The sequence below is a fragment of the Melozone crissalis genome, unplaced genomic scaffold, assembly GCF_028551555.1.
Source record: "Melozone crissalis strain CALT ecotype California unplaced genomic scaffold, PUWL_Pcris_2 ptg000042l_1, whole genome shotgun sequence".
NCBI lineage: Eukaryota > Metazoa > Chordata > Aves > Passeriformes > Passerellidae > Melozone > Melozone crissalis.
The window spans coordinates 12,482,948-12,504,397 of record NW_026535820.1 but is presented as its reverse complement, the minus strand read 5'-3'; the positions used below and the strand labels follow the sequence as shown (position 1 = coordinate 12,504,397).

At 39.8% G+C, this 21,450-nt stretch overlaps 1 protein-coding gene across 1 annotated transcript in view; it reads left to right on the top strand.

Moving 5' to 3' along the window:
* Positions 1-21,450, top strand: part of SPIDR (scaffold protein involved in DNA repair) — a 195,816-nt gene that overhangs the window by 70,260 nt on the left and 104,106 nt on the right. The window contains exon 8 of the mRNA XM_054284814.1: positions 4,248-4,467. Within this exon, the coding sequence (XP_054140789.1) occupies positions 4,248-4,467 (220 nt within the window). The remainder of the gene's footprint in view (positions 1-4,247; positions 4,468-21,450) is intronic.

The window sequence follows — 21,450 nt, the reverse complement described above, 5'->3', positions numbered from 1 at the left end:
TCCTCCCACCAGTCAGTCTCTCTCATGGATTTCACTCCTTCTGGACCACTTGCAAAGTGTGAAGGAACTTACTTGTTTGCTCATGGTCCATCTAGCAATGGTTTCTGTCGGTTGCTTTTCAGAGGGTGGCATTTGTCACAGTGGTGTTCCACAAAGGGTGATGTAACTAATCTAGCTCCTAACTGATATGTGATTTTTCTTGTACACTGTCCTGTCTGTGACCAATATGTTGATTCAGTAGTAGCCAGCATGTTACTGCATGTCTTTGTGAAGATTTCTTATGGAAAATTCTGAGAAGTGAGGGAGCGTTACAGGCCTTGGTGGCTGATCCCATCCTTTCAGATGGTGTTCTTTAGAGGGCACGTGTTATACATCTCAAATACCTGCAAAATTCATACTGTGCCAGATTGATCAGTGCCTTTCTGGCTTTCTTTGTGGCACCTTAAGCCTTGTGTATCAGTGATTGAGTTACACTTCATGCCCCTGGGATGAATAAACTCTCTGTTTCTACTCATGGGGCCAGATATTTCAAATGATCCTTGTGTCAGTGGATGTTTTCTCTGACTTTCCAGCTGACTCTGTGAGGGCTGTGGAGAGATGCTGGAAGGGGCAGCTGTCCATGTTAGGCTGTGTTCCAGGACCAGTGAGCTGCAGCAGCACTCTGTCACCAGAGATCAGAGCACCCAGGGCTTGGCTGAGAAATGCACCTGTGTCTCACACTGAGCAGGCTGATCTGGGTTTCCATCTTTGTCTCCCCCAAGCATTTCACTTTGCAGAGGCCTCTGGAATCAGATTGAATATGTGGAGGTGGTCCTTCACTGAAAGTGTGGGTGATCACTGGAACAGGCTCCTCACAGCACCAAGGCTCTCATTTCAAGGAACATTTGTTGTATGATTTAGTGTTAGATCATCCTGTGAGGAGCAGCAAGTTGGACTTGAGGGTCCTTATGGGTCCCTTTCAACTCGAGATCTTCTATGATTCTATGAGAGTTTTGTTAAGCAGTCCTCAATTGCTGATTGCTGCTTCATGGTAGATTTGTGAATGCATCCAGGCAGCTCTATGCTCACTCCCAGTGAGTGTGAGAGTGTGTACTGGTCTTTCAGTGGGAGAATAAAGGTTACCTTGAAGTAAGTAAACTGAAGTGGCTTTGCTGTTGGCTGAATTAGCTCGTTAATTCTTCTAGAAGCTAACCCTGAAGAAATCCATGAGTATTCTGGGCAGCAGAATGGGAAATGAAGAAATGTGTAGGAACGGGCACAATTACAACACATTATTGATTGCACCTTTTAAAATGCACACAATTGTAAGGTATTATTCCTTATTTAAGATTACTAGGTATTGCCATGAAACATGCACATGTCTGCTTCTGAATTTCTTGAGCTGTAATTCTGCTTTGCAAATGCAAGTAAGTGAATGATAACTTCAGCAAGCAAGTGGGAATTTATGTAAGTTATCCAAGGGTGAAGGAGAACAATGCAAAACCCAAAAGTGAGCTTTTCACATGGATGAACAAACAAGTAAACTCTGGAAACCGTAGAATTTGCAGAGATCCAGCCTGTCTCCTCACCCACAAATTTGCCCTTCAGTGTGCAGCCACATATGTTTGATTTATTTTTGATTGACATAACAATACAAGAGCCAAATGTATTAAAACCAAAGCTACATTCTGAAATTTGGTGTTTCATCATGTGCCAGCAATCCAAAGTGCTTTTCCATGTTGTTCAAGAGAACACTATCATCAGCAGTAATAATAATTTCAGAGTAATTAAACTAAACTATCTCTGTGCATCTAAATAAACAAATAGATTGTGGTTCTGTAGAATATGCATGTGTGCCAAGTGTGAGACTTGGCTACTGGTCGAAATTGAGATGCTTTTAGTGTAGAAGCATTCTGCTTCATTTAGAATCAGCTCCCAGTGTTTCCACCAGCTTTAGACTTGCAAGAGACTCTAGTGTTGTGGTAGGATATTTTTTACTCCAATGTCTTTTAAAACTTTCATACACATACAGTTCTTGATTGGCCTAGTATTTTTAACTGTTGTACAGTCAGAGGTATTTAAAAGAAAAATATTGTTAGGCTGTCAGTCATTGTCTTCAACCTGCTGTATAAAATGAGTAACATATAAGCTGCTGGCCAGTAAGAATTGTCATAGAATTCTTCAAATAAGAAATGCTTGGTTCAGAAGTGATGAGCAGTCTCTCTCACAAGCTGTCTTAATACTTTTTTTTAATAAGCTGTTGGTGCGTTTGAAAATTGAGACTGATTTTTTTTTTTTTTTTTTTTGCGACTTGGTTTTTAAAGTGGATGTAAATGCAAATTGTGCTGTATGTCTAGAGGGAAGAGGTAAATGCTTAGTTACTTTAAAGGATGAGAATTTTTGTGGTTAGCAGAATTTGCTTATGCGTGCCAAATGACTTGGGGTTGACAGAGGACCACAACTGCAGCTAGTCAGGCAAAACAGAATTCAAGTGTGAATATTCTAAGCTCTTCCCTTCAGGCATAGAAAACTAGTCAGGGCTCACCCTTGTCAGAATTTTCACATAAGCAAACATTATCTCAGCGCAGAGAGTCTCTGCAGTGGCACTGTGACGTTGTGGCTTTCTCTGAGGAGGTGACAGCAGTGAGGAGCAGCAGCAGGCACAACCATCAGTCAGTTTCGAAGGACTTGGCAGAAAGAGTTCATTCGCCTGCTTCTCAGATCTGGGAAAGGAGGTCAAGCTGTAATGGCTTGGACAGAAGTGGCTTATGTACATTTTGTGTCTGACTGTCTGGTGGAACCCTTGATAGAGCTGGAAAATACCAGTTCAGGGGAAGCAGAATGCTTTGCAGAAGCATGTTGCATGTGATGAAGAATGGGTTCACATGAAAGTGGTTTTGAGAACAATTTAGTTTTAGATTTCCAAATTGCTTTATTTCAGTTTCAGTATGAAATTTAATAAAAACAGGGACAGAATTTTTTTATTTTACTTTTGTATAATTCAACTTTATTGAATAAATTTGAAAGGTTTTAGGGCCCAGTTTCTTTGGTTTGGATTTCTTGAGGGTTGGGTTAATTTTTTTTGAAGTTTCTCATAAACTCAAACTAAAATATTTTGATTTATTTTCCGGAGGAAAAACATTCACAGTTGTGAAATGAGCCTTAAAATAAACAAACAAATAACTAGTACAGTTCTGCTGTTAAGTTCCAGTATCACGTTCACTGTTCCTCCCCTGTTTCTTCTTTGCTGTGGGAAGACAATAATTTATATCAGCTGTTTTTCTTGGGATGTTGTGTTTTTCCCAATGCAACTTGTAAATCAAGAAGGGTAGAACTGGGGCTCTGCCCTTGTCCTCTGGGACCCTTTTCTGCCCCACTAAATGCTTGCAGCATTCGGCAGGGTAACAGCATTTCTCCTCTCAGTGACCAGAGTGCAGATCTGAGTAAGGCTAGGTGAGAATGAGAATAAATGTTACATTTTCTTATAGCTCAGACCAAGGTCTGTCTGAGTAGCTGCTGTCCTGTGCAGAGTGCAAAGGACCCAGGGGTAATTTCATTTCAGTGCAAAGTTGTTTCTTGTTCAGCAGAGATGCAAGTGCTAAGAATCGATCTGTGTAGATGCTTGTATCTGTTCATGTTGCTTTAAAACAACAGAGCCTTCTGACTACCCTGATTGCCTACTGATAAAATGGATGATCAGTTTTGCAATAATTATTTTTAGGCAGTGCATCTTACTCCTTCTTTCTCCACATTTGTCCCTCAGTGTGAATCATCAGCTTTTAGATGCTTTGTATTCTTCTAATTTGGTTCCTGACAGCTGCTGCTTTGAGAAAGGTCAAGGAGGGCAAATACAACTTCACTTTTAACACAGTGTTTGATTATTCTGTTTTTAAATAAATACATTTTTTGCAGTATCTAATAAAATAAAAAAGACTGAATAAAGTCAATGAGTTGCAAGATTTAAAAGTTTAGGTGTGGTGGAAGAGGGCGTCTTGTAAGGAGTTTCTGAATTCATTGATACTTGGAAGCAGTGCAGGTGGGATTTTTTTCTTTACAATTAATAGTATCTATAGAAAAAACAAAAATTACTGCAAAAGCTTAATGTAGGTCTTTTGATAAGGCTGTGTATTCTACTCATACATGGATTTATCACGGTCAGACAGATGTGCAGAGCACAGAGGGATGCACATCTTTAGAGTGCCAGAACTTCTTTCTTTCTCCTCATCCAGACTTTGCATTTTTATTTTTCATTTTCACTTTCTTTCCAGATAAATCTGGTGTTTTAATTGTGAGGATCTTGGAAATATTTGAGGAGTGCACGATACAAGTTGCCATCTGCCAGCAGCTGGAACAGTCTCCTGCTGCGCTTTCGCCCGAGGATGCTGTCATCAATGCAGAGGAGCCAGTGCTCAAAGTCCTCTTCACAAGGGAGACAGCAGCTCACCTGAAGAGCAGACCACGGGATGTCATCCACATCTATCCCCCATGGTGAGTAAGGAGAAGGGGCCACACTTGCTGTAGCACTGCAGAACAAAATGGAGTTGTTGGAGTGCTGGCTGCACTGCTGTAGGAAAAACCTTGGGGGGTAACGGGAGAACAGGGCATTCTTGTGGTCATCTGTCTCTGGCAGCCTGAGAGACTTTGACAGATACCTTCAAGACAGCTCAGATAACAACTAAATGTGTATCATGATGCCTCTAGTGTTGCTCAGGGCTTCAGTTGTGTTTTCGCTTAATATTTTCATGTTTAGAGCACTAGGAAGGCCTGAGCAATGTCTTATCAATGATAAGGCCAATAAAGTGCATACTTTCTGGGAGCAAAGTACTTCAGGAATGCTCATCTGTTGTTGGGAGCATGGGTATAATATTTCAGTGGAAAAGTCTCTATTAACTGTATAGCATTCAGTCTTCAGTTCCCTGAGTTCCTCTTCAGCACAACCCTTTCTGGAATTCTTAAAAATGTTTGGTCTATGCTTGTGGTTATTTTCTGGGTTGGATTATTTACCTGAATTTTGAGGGTAGCAAAAAATGATGAGATTTATAGTAAAGCAGCTGGTTGGTAGTGGCTGTAGGCTGGAAGGACTACTCTTCATAAAAATTTAGGGGAACTTTGAAGTGGGAACATTACTTCTCTCTTCACTGCCCTCCACCCTAAATTATAAAAGAGGAAATACTTTTCTTATGTATTTCAGCATACATTACCTGAGTTTTAGCCTCCAGCTGCCTCTCATGCTTGACCATATCCTTTTGCAAAATACTTTTTCCTGTTTTGCAAAGGTCTGTATCTGGTTTTTATCTTCATTGATAGCTGCAAATCTTTTCTGAGTTCCCCAATTTGTAGTCTTTTGCTTCTGAAATGTTTTTAACTCTTTTTGGATGCAATTCAAAAACTAAGGGAACATATTTTATTTGGCGTTTTTTATGGCTACAGATACAACTATTGATTGTTTAGATGTAAATAGATCGGTAGCCAAGGGAAAATGAAGTTCAATATTAATTAAGTCCTAGTCTGATATGATTCTGATTCACTGCCCTGTTTTCTTCTCATTTATCTTTTCCTTCACAAGCTTTTTTTCATGCTTTACATTTGGCTTTGTTTTCTTGTTTTCTTCTTGTTTCTCTCTCCTACAAACTTAGTTCCGTTTTTCTCTTCAGGTTTCTTCTGTCGTTTTTAAACCACGAGGTTTTGCATTTATGCAGCTGTATCCTTCTGTGTAGACCTTAACCTACATGAAGATTTTTGTACCAGAAAAACTGTTTTAAGTAGGATGTGATTCAACTTTTCTCTTTGTTTCCTTCTTTTCTTCTCCTGACCTGTTCCTGTAGAATGCTTAGCTTGTGTAAGTCTCGGACTGCTGCAGCTTGTTTCATGTCTGCTCTGGGAAGATGTAAATCTGCACTGATCTGATCCTTTCCAGACTACAGACATCCGCAACTGTACTGGTCTACTCTTCTCATTTGTTTAAATTTCAAGACGGTCTGGACACAAAGCTCATTCCTGTATGCATGTAAGCTGAGATTTCTTTAGGAAGCTTCACAGCTCGCTGTCTGTCTTCCTAGAAACTCTGCCTTTTATTTGCTTTTTTAAAAAAACATATACATCTTTAGTAGGACGTGCTTTTCATGTAGGGAAAAGAGTATTTCATGAAACCGTAATGTTTGGACAGAGGATACATCTGCATTGTCACGGTTGCTTTCCTTACCTCTACGTCTCTCAAGGCACTTCATAAATACATCAGTTAATTGTAGCAAAACTGCATTAAACCTCATCTCTAGTCCTGTTTTCTCTCTTTTTGAAATTATCTTAATGTCAGTTGTCTGTTTACTCAACCAACTTCAAAAAAAGTTGGGCTGGATACTGTTAAAATACTGGAGGCAGGGAGGGGAGAGAATGAGGGATGTTTTTGTTTTAGATTATAATTTGGCACTTTCAGTTTACATTAATTGAAAATTGGACTTGTATACTTAGTGGAAGTTTCCTCTATCACAGTTCCAAGCTTCTATTCTCTTAAACTCTTACTTGAGAACTCCGAATGCTGAAGTCTAGTTCTGGTTACTCTGCATTGAATTTGTACTTCTGTTAAAAACAAATGCTGTTTCTGTTAAAACGCTTGTCTGTCAATTCAAATGTGTGACTAGTGAAAAAACAAATTAACTAAATCTAATCCTGACATGGTGAAATAAGCATATTTATATATCTTATTAACATCTTATGTATCTTATTAAAATCAGTCAGAAGCAAAAGAGACACAGGAAAAAAAAAAAGTAGACGCAAGGGGAGACAATCCTTGAACTACCTGTGTGGTTTTGGGATGCATAGTACACTGCACATTGTTGTCTTGTATTTTGAGACAGTTGTATGGCAGGACAGAGTGGGATGAGATGGGGTGTTTTGTAAGTGGCCTGCTTCTGGTGCTGTTGTGTCCTGAGAGAAAAATTTCCCATTACCTTTAAAATAAAATTCCAGAATTACATTCTGACTTTGCTTTTTGCCCTCTAACCAGGTGACCAAGTAAGTAAGATGTAGACATACAGTCTGCTGGCTCCTGGAGGTGATTATTCATGTCAAAAATTGAACATTTAATTTTGGAGCCTTTGTAAAAATAGACTTTGCTTTTGTAACTGTACTTGTATGTGCCGTGAACTCAGTGCATAACCTGGTATGTGAAACATCTCCAGCAGTAGACTTGCATTAAGTACTTCAGGAAGCAGTATTTAGAGAAGTGCTGATATGCTTGTTGGTATTTGTTTCCATGCAGAATCCCTTGAAACTTCAGCACTGCAGTAAAAGCAATTTAATTTCAAAAATAAAATATTGACAGGGGGCTGGTTGTAAAAATCTTACCACTAGACATTGCTCGTGAGAATGGTCCCACTGAATTTCAGAGGAGCTTTGTGTCAGGACAAGAATTACCAGGACTGAACCCAGATTTCTTTGTAACTAGATATTAATTTCTTTGGGTCCAGTGTCTTAAGGTACATATTGCCAATCTTGAAAGTAGGGGATTTGATGTGAGAATTGTCACTTGCTATAGGGAAAGCAACCCCCACAAACCAATAAAAGCGTTCAAACCAGCGTGTGTGGTGCAGGACAGAGCTCAGCTGCCTGGCCACTGAGACATCTGACAGGAGCCTGCTCTGATCTTGTGGCTATGTGGAAGTATTATTGCAGTGTTATATCTAAATAAGGCCTATTAGCTTGGACACATCACATGAAAATGATTGTGTGTTTTGGGCTGGAGCTGGTTTCTGTCTGGCCAGCCGGGAACAAAACAGGCAAAAGAACTCAGCCCTGCCTGCCCCTGCCTGTGTAGGCTTGCCTTTGGTTTTCTTTGCAGTACCTGAGCAACTTCTTGGATTGAGATTTTAAATGAACACCTCATAATTTTTCACAAACTAAATCTGAATCATTAAGTGTTTTTAACACCTTGAATAGAAAAAAGTTTATTACTGAGTGTAATTAAATTGATTTCTAAGTCTTTATTCACTTTGCAGAAATACATATCCAGCAAAAAGTAAAGATTGCCTGCAAAGACACGAGAGAGTGTAAACAAAGGCTTCCACTCTTCCACTGTGGTGATTTTATGGCTTCAACGTACGTGGGGTTTTTTTTCTGTTTGTTCCATTGTAAAAATTATAGAAATAATTTACCATACCTGACAGAAAGTAATGAGAGTTGGTATTTTTAGAGATTCCAGGATTCATTTGACTGCTGACACTGCAAGGCTTGGGGATGGACTGTTTGTTTTAGATACTCCTGTCTTGTGCTCATAGATATGCCTACTAGTTAATATTCAAGATAAACTGACCTGAAGGAAATGGTGCTGATTAGAATTCTTTCCCTTGCCAGTAAGCTTAACAACTTTGAAATGTTTTTCATGTATTTCTGAAGTAAAACTACTAGAAGTATGTGATATTAATAGAGTTCTTGGCAGTAGCAGTATAAACCACAGTTCACGTTTGATTTGGACAGGCTCAGAGGTCGATCCATACCTATTTAATCTGAAAGTCTGGTATGAAGCCTCTAGTTCAGGAGGTTCATGTGGTGCTAGTTACTGGGGGCAAGGGCAGTATGAAGGGGATAACCACCCTGCTCTGTTCTTACACTGCCTGAAAACTCTGGAGAAAACAAGATCCTTGGCTGGATAGCCGTTATTCCCCATGCAACTTCTCTGAGACAGTTTATTTTAGGAACTTGGTATGGCAAGTACATAAAACACTTAAATCTGTGACATCAACAAGCAACTTCAAAGTTGTTCTTTAGTTTCTCTTAACCTGTGAAACCACGGGGAGTCATAATTACTCAACTTTGAGTGTTCCAGTGCCTGGAGAAAGTGTTTAATGTGGACTTCTCATTTCTGTTTGCATAATGCTAAATTCAGTCTCTCCTCAGTGAAGGAGTTTTAAAAGACTTTGAATTATTTACTGCCAAGAAGAACAACTCATACAAAACATTGCTACAGATCAGCTGATGTACAGGGATGAAATCTTGTATCTTAAGTCCTTTAATGTAGGCCAATGGTGGAAGTTGCTGTAGAAACGTGCAGGCAAGCTCTGAAGAAATTTATGTGTAAGAAGCAATCTGATTTTGTGGATTTAGGTAGTATTCTACTTTAGAATTATCCTGGACATGCTGTAGGCTGTGTTGTTGACTCAACAGCAGCATTTATGATAAATGAGTATGTTACTGTGATTTTTGCATTGTCTTACCTAACACTGTCTTATGTCATCTGAGTGAGAAACAACAGGAGCAACACAGGGAGCTCACATGAAAAAGGTGTTTTGAGCTAGCTAGCATGGCTCGTGTTAAAGAGCATTTGGCTTCCATTTGATTAAGTTTTATTTTTTTTATTCACTCTCATCAAGCAAGGGAAGCATTTAAGAACATTTACAGAGTACCTATCACTAGAAAGGTCATGTGAAAGCAGGATCTAGGCTTCGCATGTTAATGAAATGCAGAAATGATCTCCTGCTGCTCTGTAAAGAAAGCATCTCTATCCTAAATTTTCTCAAATTAAGGAAGGACATGTATAGAACATCTTTCACATGCATTCAGTATCTCTGGTTATTCCACAGAGAGGCAGCTTCTTTGAATGCTTGATAGATCAGTTTTGTCCAACTGATCAATGTTCACCATCTTCCTCTCATGAAACCTGGGCATTTTATATATACACGTATAAATATTGAAACAGATGGAAAAGGGGGAAGGGGGGAGATCCCCAGTCAGATCCCCCTCACTGGAAAGATGTTGACTCTGCCTTAACATCTTCAAAGAAAGAATGTAACAATGGCAGAGTGGGAGAACCTGATAAGAGGGATGAGGCTCACTCAGAAGATAAAATTCTACAAAACTTCAGAGCTGTAAAGCCAGTGTGGGCACTATTTCTAAAGTACATATGGGAATGGCCTTGGAGCCAAAGATCAGATCATATCATCTGCTTGGAATTGCTTCTCAGAGATCATGCAGTTGTGAAAATTGAAGTTCCTTTCAGAAGCAGCTGAAGCAGCAGCAGGTTTTTTTTTGCAAGAATTTACTTTTTGTTTTGCTAAGATATACTTTTCCTAGTGCAATCACTTCAGAAGAGGTGTTTTGTCTTTTGAGAACAAACATGCACTTACTTTCTATGAACTGAAAGTGGTCCCTAGCAAGCTTTTAATATAATTTCTTCTGTGTTTCTTTTGCTTTGTCTTTTCTTGACAGAATAGACCTTAGGATTTTTCTCCTTTTTTCTTTTAAAAAAATTATTTTTCTTTTGTCCATCCTCTCATGGAAAGGGAGAAAATTTTATCTGTATAGCTGCTCAGGTATATGCTATTTGATATCTCTAGAAGTGAAGAGATGAATCAATTAATATTATATGAGTTTGTTTACTTTGCATGTAGAAAATCAAAACAACACAATTTCTTAGTAATCTAATCAGTGAATAGTGGTGTTCCTTCATAGGTGGATGACATAATTGGAAAAATGCAGAATTGCACAGCTTTGATTCCAAGAGGAGAAAAAGTCATTGATGTCATTTCTGTGATCTGCCAGAACCACCTGAAGCAACAGATATCTGGTATTTCGGATGTGGGCTATGTCTAATAAACACAGTAACACGATCGCATTTTTACGGTGAGACAGACATGCTTATTTTTACAAGTGTGGCATGGATAGATGCATTATACAAATGCCACAGAGAAAATATAAGCACCCTGAAAAACACAGATGAAAAGCCTGCTCTCTATAAAAGGGGTTTCCATGGAGAAAAGAATGGAAACACAGGAGGACGGGAGCCTCAAGGCAGTAGATACAGAGTTGTGTAGAAGATTGAAACTGGATTCTTAAACACGACTGCCTGTCTCTGGATTAATAGCTGATGGTATCTTGCCATACTGAAAAGGGGAATTTCCACTGCACTGTACCAATGAGGCGCGGGGGTTTGTTGATCCATTTGTTTGCTTTCGGCCAAATCAGAGGGGTCAGAAGCGAGCGGTGTGTTTGCAAAGCAGCAGCTTGGCTTTCAGATCAAGGTTGAAATGCGTTGTTACTGCCACAGAAGCCTCCATGGGGTAGAATACCTCTGGCCTCCCTGACCAGATGTGTGTCTGAACTGGGCACATCCAGTCAGGCGTTGTGCTCCTGCCTCACACACCCGAAAGGAGCACTGCATGTTGTTCTCTGGAGGGAGTCTCCATCAGGATGGCTTTTTCCAACATAGGCTTGTAAGAATAAAGGAGTTGTAGGAAAGAGACAGGGGATGTGAACAGCCTGCTTTATGCGTGGGATGTGTTTTTCTACATTTTTCCTAAATTATAGATACCGTCCAGCTTAGATCCTACTGGAATAACTGTGGTGTCCAGTTAATGGGAAAAATCTGAATCACCTCACTGTGGTGCTTCCATGTTGAGGAATTAGCATACATCTGAGTCCACAGCTTGTTGCAACAGAATAGGAAAATTGTTTTTAAACATCCATTCCTTACAGTCAGTGATGTTGTTTATGTCCAAAAAATTACTGGAAAAAATATTCAGTGAGAATAAAAGTGTTTTCTCCTAATATTCACAAAATAATCTTATCCTGAAAATCTAATAAAGTTTTGTTTTGTTTTTTAATGAAAAGTCTGTACTTGAAACTTTCCAGCTTTTATAAGTGAGGAAATTCCAAGCATTTTGTAGTGACAGATACTGTTAGTGGGTAGTTGTCCACTGACGTCAAAACCAGAGGATGGTGAACAGCTTTGTTCAAGTCAACGAAAAATGTACGGTCTTGGATAAACTCTGTGTTAGCAACGGAGCTATCATTGATATACGAGCAGCTTCACATGAGTTCCCATGTGTATTCAATCCAATGCTAAATTCCAGATCTTGTTTAATGAGCAACTGGTGGAGCCAAGACCTGGCACTGCAGTCTGCTTTATCCAGTCATGAAGGAAAAACAAGCTAAATAAGTTCAGATGAACAAGTTCAGAATTACTGCAGGGTTATTAAAAAGTTGTGATTTGTATTCCTCTGCTAATGTTTATGACTAACAGATTTGGGACGTGTAAAACAATACTTAATTTGTAAAAAGACTATGTGCCAAAATTCCTTCAGTAGTTTAACCACTGAAGAGCAAGTTTTGACTTTGTGAATGGGTTTCTTTGGATATTCAAGATTATCGGTAATTGGGTAATCTATTCTTTTAAAAATTAACATTTTGAAAATTTATGGTTTCTGCTTGTTGGATTGCTGTTCAGCACCTTCACTTCATAAAATAAAATGTATTTCCGTAGCTCACTGTGGAGAGGCAATTTTCAAGATAAGTGGCATTGTCTTTATTTATCAGGTGTAATTTGCTGCTATAACGGTAGATATGTATTTGGAGTATGATTTATTCATGCAGTTCTGTGTGCAGTTAGATTGGAGCTTGAATAAGCTGAGTATTTTCTGGATATACGCTGGATTTTCATGCTAAGGATGCTTTTGTCCTTGGGCAATTTTGCGTGGGTAAAGAGATGGATAAAGCATGAGTTTGCCAAATTATGCTGTGTGGTCATTCCCTACAATATCAAGGTATGCTTTGTCAGATCCTCCTCCTGAATGTCATATTTAAGTGTAGGTAAGCAACAGTTAATTACTGTAGTCCTAGCAGAAATAGTAATTAAAGCCCCAAGTATTTCAAAAGGGGAATGTGGCTTTCAGATATTTGAAAGATTTGGAATGTTGCTACCCAAAATACAGTATTTAAAACATCTCAGCTATCCTGGGGGGCGGGAGCATGGGAGGGCAAGGGGGAGAACAGAATTTTACTGTTACTTCTTCCAAGCAGATTACTTCTCTTTCAGTAAAAGCTCATGGAAAAAATACCTGTAGTCTTATGTATTATTGGCAGAAAAATGTACTTTGGTATATGAAACAGTTCAGCTGTGAAACATCCAGTGTAGCCTTTTGTGTGTTTGATGAAGCTTCTCTTCCTACCAGTCTTCCAAGTCAGCATTCACTGTGCAGATTGCAATGTATTACTTCTCCCTGCCTGGTAGGCTTCTTTGACAGTGTCCTGATATGTCCTTAAAAAGTACTCCTCTAGTTACTGCCCCTGGAACACCAAGTTTCTCCAATCAGAAGTTTCAGAACAACATTTAGAGCATTAGAAGTCCTGTACAACCACTAATTTTACCTTTGGGGATTTGTGTGTGGAAAGCCAAATCACTGATGTGGCGCCAAAAAAAAAAAAATCATTACTTGGCAGTATGTGGGAAGGGGGGTGGTTTTGTGTATGGGGGTTTTTAGTTTGTTTTGCTGGTTTTTTAGTTTCTTTAACCTCTTTGGACTTCTGAAACGTTACCTGTTTTCTCTCTTCTTGGTAAAAGAGTTAAAGAAAGAGTTAAAAATAAAGAAGCCTAGTGAACATTTCTGGGGATGTTTTTTGTTTTGATCGTTGTCTTCCCTTTTTCTAAGTCTTGTATTTATTTTTTTTTTCCTGTAAGCAGCACATGTTTGCTGTTGAGCAGATCACGATAATGCACTTCTGCATGGTCTTCCTGGCAGTCATTGTCCATAGTCAGTCCAAGGTCCTTGGCTGTCATAAAAACCAGGACTGCGTGTCCACCTTGACTCTGCTGTTAGTGCAAACCCAAGTCTGTCAGCATCTCCAGCTAATCCCTTGTCATGTGAACTGAGGCTATGAAGAAATATCCTGAGGTGCTCTGAGGTATTGTTGGGACAGACATTGAGGATCATAACTACTCCCAAAAAAACCTGGCAGAATATTTACAGTGCTGCATGCACACACTGAAAGCACCGAACTTGAGAACACTTAAGAGTCAGTATAAAACCATAAATTATATTGATTTTATTTGTGTTTTCATCTGTCTTCCCAGCATGGCACAGCATGTCTGTCTGTTGTGTTTCCCAAAATGAAGTTTCTCCTCCAAGCTGAGGTTCATTTTTGAGAAACGCGGGCAATGCAACTATGTGAGATTTGTACATGGCATTTGTGCCTTACTGCTTGTCTTCTGGTTCACTGAGCTTGTCATAAATATTAATTTTATGGGGTGGTAGTTTTTTATGCATTGTACAGATTGAGGAAGAGATAAATTTTATTGATATGGGCTGTCACTGGGTTTTACAGGGTTTATATGCTTGAAGGAGCTCAGGTTTACAGTATATATGTATAATAATTATTCTTCAAATTATTTTTGAAGACATTTGAATGAAAATACATTTTATACAATATAGGATTGTTCTTTATTTTATTCCCAAACATTTCTTACCTTTCATCTCTCATACAAAACCAAATAAGTTGCCCAGTATTTTCTTTGTCTTTTTGCAGCCTCCTGTGCTTTACAGCTTGAGAAGTTCTGCATGAGGTGATTGTCTAATTTTCCTGGGAGATATTTGACCCTAGGAGTTTGCTTTTGAATCTTGCTTTATAGCAGAGACCTGTTTTCTAGCTATACTCAAAAGCAAACCCAATCTAAAAACAAACTTCAACATGACCAGCTTCTAGAATAGTCCTCCTAAGTCTTGAGAATTGCCTTTGGATGTGGGTCACTGCAGATACAACTGCAATTACTTGATTTTTGAGGACTGATGCTTACCTAGGAAGGAATGGAATCCTATTAGGTTTACTGGTTACCCTGAAACTGAAACACAGCTGGAGGAGAAAACAAGGGGAGAAGTTATTTCCACAACCCAAATATAAATTATACCTTTTTTGGAGGGGGGAGGGTATGCCTATTTATATTTAGATTAGACTGCATATGAAAGTATTATTTTCCTGTGTGTTCCAGTTAATTGGTTGGGATTCTTTACCTTTGATCATGAATCTTGTTCTTTGGCAAAGCCTTACATATTGAAGGCTGCCTTTCTAGAAGAGCTCTGAGATTTGGAAATATGTATAATTTTGTATGGCAAAGCCCTTCTCCACTTATTAAACTCCGAACACACATTTTCTAAATTAATATAGGTATTGCTTGGGTTGCCATGTTGATTTTTTGGAAGCTTTTCTTGGAAAGTACTTTCTTATCGCACATTAACAGCTGCATTGGTGTATTTTGGCTATGTCTAAGTAAAGCCATTTTCCTTTCAGAATGTGCACTAAATGTATTGGTTAATATATTTGATTTGTTATTAGTTGTGTTTTAACTGCTGTCTTAATGCTACTGTTTTATTAACCATATGTGAACTGTGGATGATTTGGAGGAAACTGCTTCCCTGCAAGCTAGCAAGACAAAATACAGCCTTTTAACATATAACCTCATCGGAGGTTCAAGCTTATATAAAATGCATATATTGACATTATAAGTATGTAGAAGCCAGGGTAGCTAGTACATGTGTTTTCAAAGTTGCCCCTTTTACTGATACAGAGCAGGACGGCAGTCCAGTGCATGAGGACTGGAGTCTGGAATGAGATGTCCTCAGGTCCGGCCGTGGGGACAGCAACATTTGCTCCCTTTAACTTCTGCTTTGACTTTCCCCAGCCCCCTCAGCAGTTTTGGAAGAGACCCGAGCAGTCAGGCTGGCGCTGCATTCCCTGGGATGTACCGTACAGATGTGGTGCAGAGCGCGTTCCCTTGGTCGCGTTTCCCACCCGTGCGTGCGCTCGGCTGCACCGCGCCGCTTCTGGGGGCTCCGCACCCATTCAATCGCAGGCTTCCAAAATAAACTATCCTGAGTTACCGGGGTGGCTACAGAGCGCAGCGGTGGGAAAGCACCTTCCTGAGCAGCATCTCCCCGGCGCTTCCCGGGGCGGTGGGATGCTGCCCGAGCCCCCCGGGCGCAGGTCCGTGCCCTTCCCGGCGGCTGCGGAAGGTGGCAATGTTGTCAGCAGGAGCCCGGGAAAAGCTGATCTCACCGAGACAGCGGCAGCGCGTATTTGTCCACAGCTTTCTCTGGCGTCAAAGCTCCACATCCGTGAAGCAGGAGCCAGCAGCAGGGATGTTTGCTCGGGTTTGTGCGCCATCGCTTCTGCACAACTTGTAATAACTCGGTACGCTCTCCGTGCTGGATGCGGGGATGCGCCGGAGGCGGGCACAGCTCGCACTGCTCGCACAGCTCTGCTGCCCGCAGGGCTTCTCCCGCTGGCTGCCCCTGAGCTTGTGCACCGACACCCATCCTCCACCCGGGAGAGCGAAACTGAGCTCTTTCAGTGAAGTTTCATTTCTGCAAAACACTTGTAAATGTTTCTGAAACGCGGTGTCGTTTTCTGCCCACTCCCCCGGGATGTTTACAAACTTTGCTTTGAATTGAGCTTACCAGGGGAGAATCAGAGAACTTCCCTGCATGTCGCAGTCACGCTAAGAGCAAACCTCCTGACTATGACAGGCTTTTAACCTGCTGAAAGCCTAACAGACCTGTTCCAGGCTTTGATGGGGATTTCTCTTCTCTTCTCTTCTCTTCTCTTCTCTTCTCTTCTCTTCTCTTCTCTTCTCTTCTCTTCTCTTCTCTTCTCCTCTCCTCTCCTCTCCTCTCCTCTGTTCTCCTCTCGTCTCCTCTGTTCTGTTCTCCTCTCCCTCTGTTCTCTTCTCCTCTCCTCTCCCTCTTTTCTCCTCTCTTCTCCCTCTTTTCTCTTAACTAACTCAGTGAATCTTTTTAACTTCTTCCTATTATTCCCTCAAAGACTTCCTTGTCTTGTGATTTTTAACATTTTTCCTGTCTAATGTTGATTCTTCACACTTGAGGGAAAATATGAGAAACTTATTGGTTACGTTATCCCATTCCTTTCCTCTTGGCTGTCTTGATGCTGCACTGGTAAATGGATCATTGATTTTAAACTATCATGAAACCTTTCAACATATTTAATTCACTTCTCATTCTATGTTCTTCACCTCCCTTTCTGACAAGATGTAATGGATTTAAACCATTTAGGAGGTCAAATGGGGGGGAAAAAATTAAATATCCTTGACGTATTTTATGGTAAGCAGAGAGTACTGATAGGCTGATATTACCTTGTATTCCCCCACCATATTACTTTGTATTCCCCCACCTTCCTCCTTAACTTCATTTGCAACACAGATGGCAATTTTTGTTGGACTTAGAGTCTAGTTACTTGTTTTTCATAAGACAGGAAAGCAGAGCTGAGGTAACTAACATTGTACAACTTCTGAGACTGTGAAGTTCTGTGTGTGTGTGCGTGTGTGTGTGTGCATCTCCTTCCTGACTCATGTGTTGGACATGCTACTCCTTGCATTAAATAGACACTGAAGGTTTCTAGAGTTGCTTTGGTCTCTGTTAAGCAAAGATTGTTTGCTGGGTACCAAAATCTCGTGCCTACCACCGCTCCTCACTGTATTCTACAAATGGCCCAGCAGTTGTCCAGGAGAACCATGGGTAATGACTCCTTAGCTGTGAAAAAAAAAAGTAAAGGAAGACTTTCAGAAACTAGTTGGGATTTTGAGCAGTTAGTCTGGCAGAAACTGCTATATTCTGTGTCTCCAAATCAAAAGACAAGCCAGCAAAAGCTTTTGGTTATGCTGTGCTATGTGGGAGAATTTTCCGTTTCAAAATTGAAACTGGAAAAAATAATCTCCAACTCCAAACAGGACAATTTAAGATGTGGTGGGTTGTTACCGCTGTAATTTTTGTAATTATTTCTTTTTGTAGTAGTAGTCTTATTACTTTAAGAAGAAAGTGAAATATTTCACCTTGGGACTTTCTTTAAACACTGCTGAGTAATGCAGTCTCACACTGTTGCAATAATAATTTGGCTGAGGAAAAGGCTTCATGGCTGTAAAATTTTCATGTTAAAGGAAATAGATGCTACACACAATATAAAGCATGGAAATAAACATATTTAGAATTTTGTTTTCTCTTTTTAAACCAAAGGAAAAGAAAATACTTCCCTGTGATTTCAGTGTTGTTAACAAGCCCTCATAGCTATTATGAGCCTAAAATGGTAAACAGCTTAGTAACAAAATTATATTAATAAACCTAACATCAAAATTACTCTACAAAGTTATGTACATATGGTTCCATTTTACGCAACAAAAGAAGTTTTCTGAAGTCCATTTGCCTAATACAAAGGTTTTAATGGGAGACAGTGTAGTGATTTGACCTTATCTCTGCTTATCCTTTTTTTGAATGTAAATATGAATGCCAAGACAATTAACTGGGTAATTTACCCAGGCAGACAGAGCTGAAGTTCTGTAGGTAGGCCCTGCTTTGAGGGCAGGTTGGGTGCTGTCTCCTGCTCAAGTGCATAGTCTCAGCGCTGGGGATAGCTCCCCCTCAGGAAGTTTAGTTTAGATAAGCATCTGAATTTTTTGGGGTACTGAAATCTGGAATGCAGCAGCAAAATCTGATGAGCAGGGCTCCCATATCTGAGTCAGCAACAGGGCTGGATCCACTCCTGGTGTTCAGCACTTCCACTGCCAGCCCCAGCCAGAAGCAGAAAACAAGAGGTGCGTGAGAAGAAAAACCAGGGAGAAAGCAGGGAGCGCACCTCAAAAAAAGTATGAGCAGGCTCCAAAACAGAGTTTGTGTAGGTTGTGTGTGAAGGTGAGGAGCTGTGAAGAAACTCACACCTTCTCCCAGTGTGGCCTTCCAAAACCTCAGGGTGAGTTTGGTTCTCAGGAGGCTCTTAGCTCAGCCCTCTGTAGGTAGGGCTGTGCACCATTAGCACCTGGAGTCAGGGCTGTTTCACTTGCCAGATGTACAAGTGAACCTGTGAAATTAAGTTTTTTCCCCCTGCTTCTGATGCTTTGCAGTTAGCAGTATTTCAGGTGTCACAGGGCACACTGATATCAATTGACATTTTAGACTTGGAGAAAAAACTATCACTCAAATGGATAGGTCTTGCTTGCGATCTAAGAAAGATGGAAAAGTAACCAGAAAAAGAGAGTTGATGTATTTTTCTTAGTGATCTCTGGGTATCACTCAATTTTCTGATCTTTTTTCCTCTGCACCCATTGTTTTCTAAGCCGTGTTACTGAGGAATTAAAACCCTTTTCTGTAACTTAGAGAGTGGCTTCTGTCTCTAGAACTCAAGTGAACTGCTGTGGTTGTGCCACAGCAAATACCTGTCACTTTATGTAGGTTTTTTGCTGAAAACAAATGTTTAAAGTATTTGTAGTCTTCTGAGGCTGAATTTCCAATCTAGTGTCCATTTCATCTGCAGAGATCAGAGCACTTGCCAGATTTTGACAGGAGAAAGTTGGCCATGACTGAATGGCAATGCATGCCCGGAACATGGCTTGTGAATCACAGGTTCCTGAAGCAGCCTCCTGAAAACACACCTGAAGCCTAATTCTGTGTACCATGCACAGAAGGAAGTTCTTGCTGTGACTTCATTCATGCTTTTGGCATCCCAATGTTATTTCTGGTGATGAAAGAATAATAGAATGAATAAACAGCTGAAACACAAGAGAAGAGAGTGAATTTAATCTTTAGGGAAGGTGAGAACACACCCCAGTTCTCATCACTTCTGTATGCTATGCCTGTTCTAACCTCCATCCAAACTTCAATGCTAGGGATTAAATTGTCAATCATTTTTAAAAGTTCATATTTCAGAAATTCTAAAGTCTGTTTTTCGGCAGTGACCTGGTATTGATTTGCATGTATTTACATTTTGGTAAGATGAAATTTTAAAAAAAATTGAAAGAAAAAGAGGGAAAATTTTAAAATCCCTAATATTTACCTGAAAAACCCTCTGTGTACATCTAGCTTTACATGTAGAAAAAATACAAATAAAATAAAAAATAGAAAATGGATTAAAATGTCAAGCACTATAAAGTGTATAGTATTCTTCACTGGTTACAGGCCACCTTAGCTTGACCTAATTTCAGAAGGTACTAAGGACATATTTCACTTTCTTTACCATTAAGCTCAGGAAATTGATCAGTTCTACTAAGCTACTATTTTTTTTAGGTAATATAATATTTTTGTTACATTTCATCTTACTTCTGTTTTTTAGTGATAGAAATATCTTGTACTTTTTTCTCACTTTGTTGTAAAATACAAAAAAAAGGGTATTGTTTTTAATAGTCATGTATGCTGATGGCTGGCTGTTGACATCAGTGGACTTCAGTTAAAATTTTTAGGTGTATATATTAAAGTACAGATTAGCCGGTTTTTTCAGCTGGCTGATGATTTTTCAGGGACCTATAAAGTTTTATGAAATAAAATTAATGAGTCTTGTTGTCAGCTTCCTAAACACTACCAATCCAATTTGTCGGTCACTGGAATACTTGTGACCTCTGGAGAAGAATGCAAAAAAAAGGTTGTTTTGGGTTTTCTAGCTGGTCAGATGTGGCCAGCTGGTATAGCAAAGGCAAGAACACTTGGAGGATGTTCTTACCAGGAAAGCAGTGTGTTTACTTAGCCTGTGGTTCTTCAGAGAGCAGGTTTCCCTAAAAAAGTTGTGGGTGGCCTGAGGTTGGTCAGAGGGCAGACACTTGTTTGACCTTTTGGTAACAAGTCCTTACACTAGAAGAAAACCCAAACATATTTTTATTTCTTAAATTGCCACAAATGGAGCAAGAAGCTGAGGAGCTGGGACTGGGAGATGGCCTGCAAGTTTTGGACTCATCAGGATCTTCATGTGTAGAACTGCAGCTGCACAGACAGTATAACCCTAACAGCTGATTAATTATGATTAATATTGAAAGTAATGCAACTGTTTTGCTTAGTGTTTCCAAATCTTTATTTTTTCATTGTGGTCAGTCAACATTGAGAAATTTGTATTTAGAATGTAAATATTTGGGGGAAAGTGATATATGTGAACACTTTACTACCACCAGTCGTACGCCTTAGCTTTTCAGGATGAGTTTTGGCTTCCTGTATATTCCCTGGAAAATTATAATTAAACCAACATCTACACATTAGGGTTTTGTTGGTTTTGGAGTGGTGAAATGATGTCTTTTACACTTCTTGTTAACAATTAAAAATGTGAAATGGAAAGGTGTCTACTGAAGAGCTCTTTCTTTGCATCCTCTAGAAATGAAGGTATTGCCATATATTTCCCCCCACCCCCCCCCATATTTCCTAGCCTATCATCCTGCTCCTTTGGCATACTGGAATTAGGATACTCTCAGTTTTATCATGAATCTGGTAGCAATTACAGGGATTTTTTAACACTGTCTTTGATACAGTGATTGACTAAAACATGCGGAGATTCTTTTCTTCCAGGCAAAAACATTTTATAGAATTTTTAAAATTTATATCCCAGAAATATCAGACTAAGTGGACTAAAAGCTATTGAAAGGAGTAATACTCAACTGAAGGGCTGCAACTCAACCTAGAGTCTCTTTTGTGTAGTTTTAGCTACCAGCTAGTTCAAGAGTAGAATAAAACAATGCCATTTAATAATGTATTCCCATAACTGAGCACATCCAGAGGAGGGCAACGAGGCTGGTGAGGGGCTTGGAACACAAGCCCTGTGAGGACTGTTTGAAGGAACTGAGGCTGTTTAGCCTGGAGAAGAGGAGGCTTAGAGGTGACCTTATTGCTCTCTACAACTCCCTGAAGGGAGGCTGTAGTCAGGTGGGGGTCAGTCTCTTCCACCGGGCAGCAC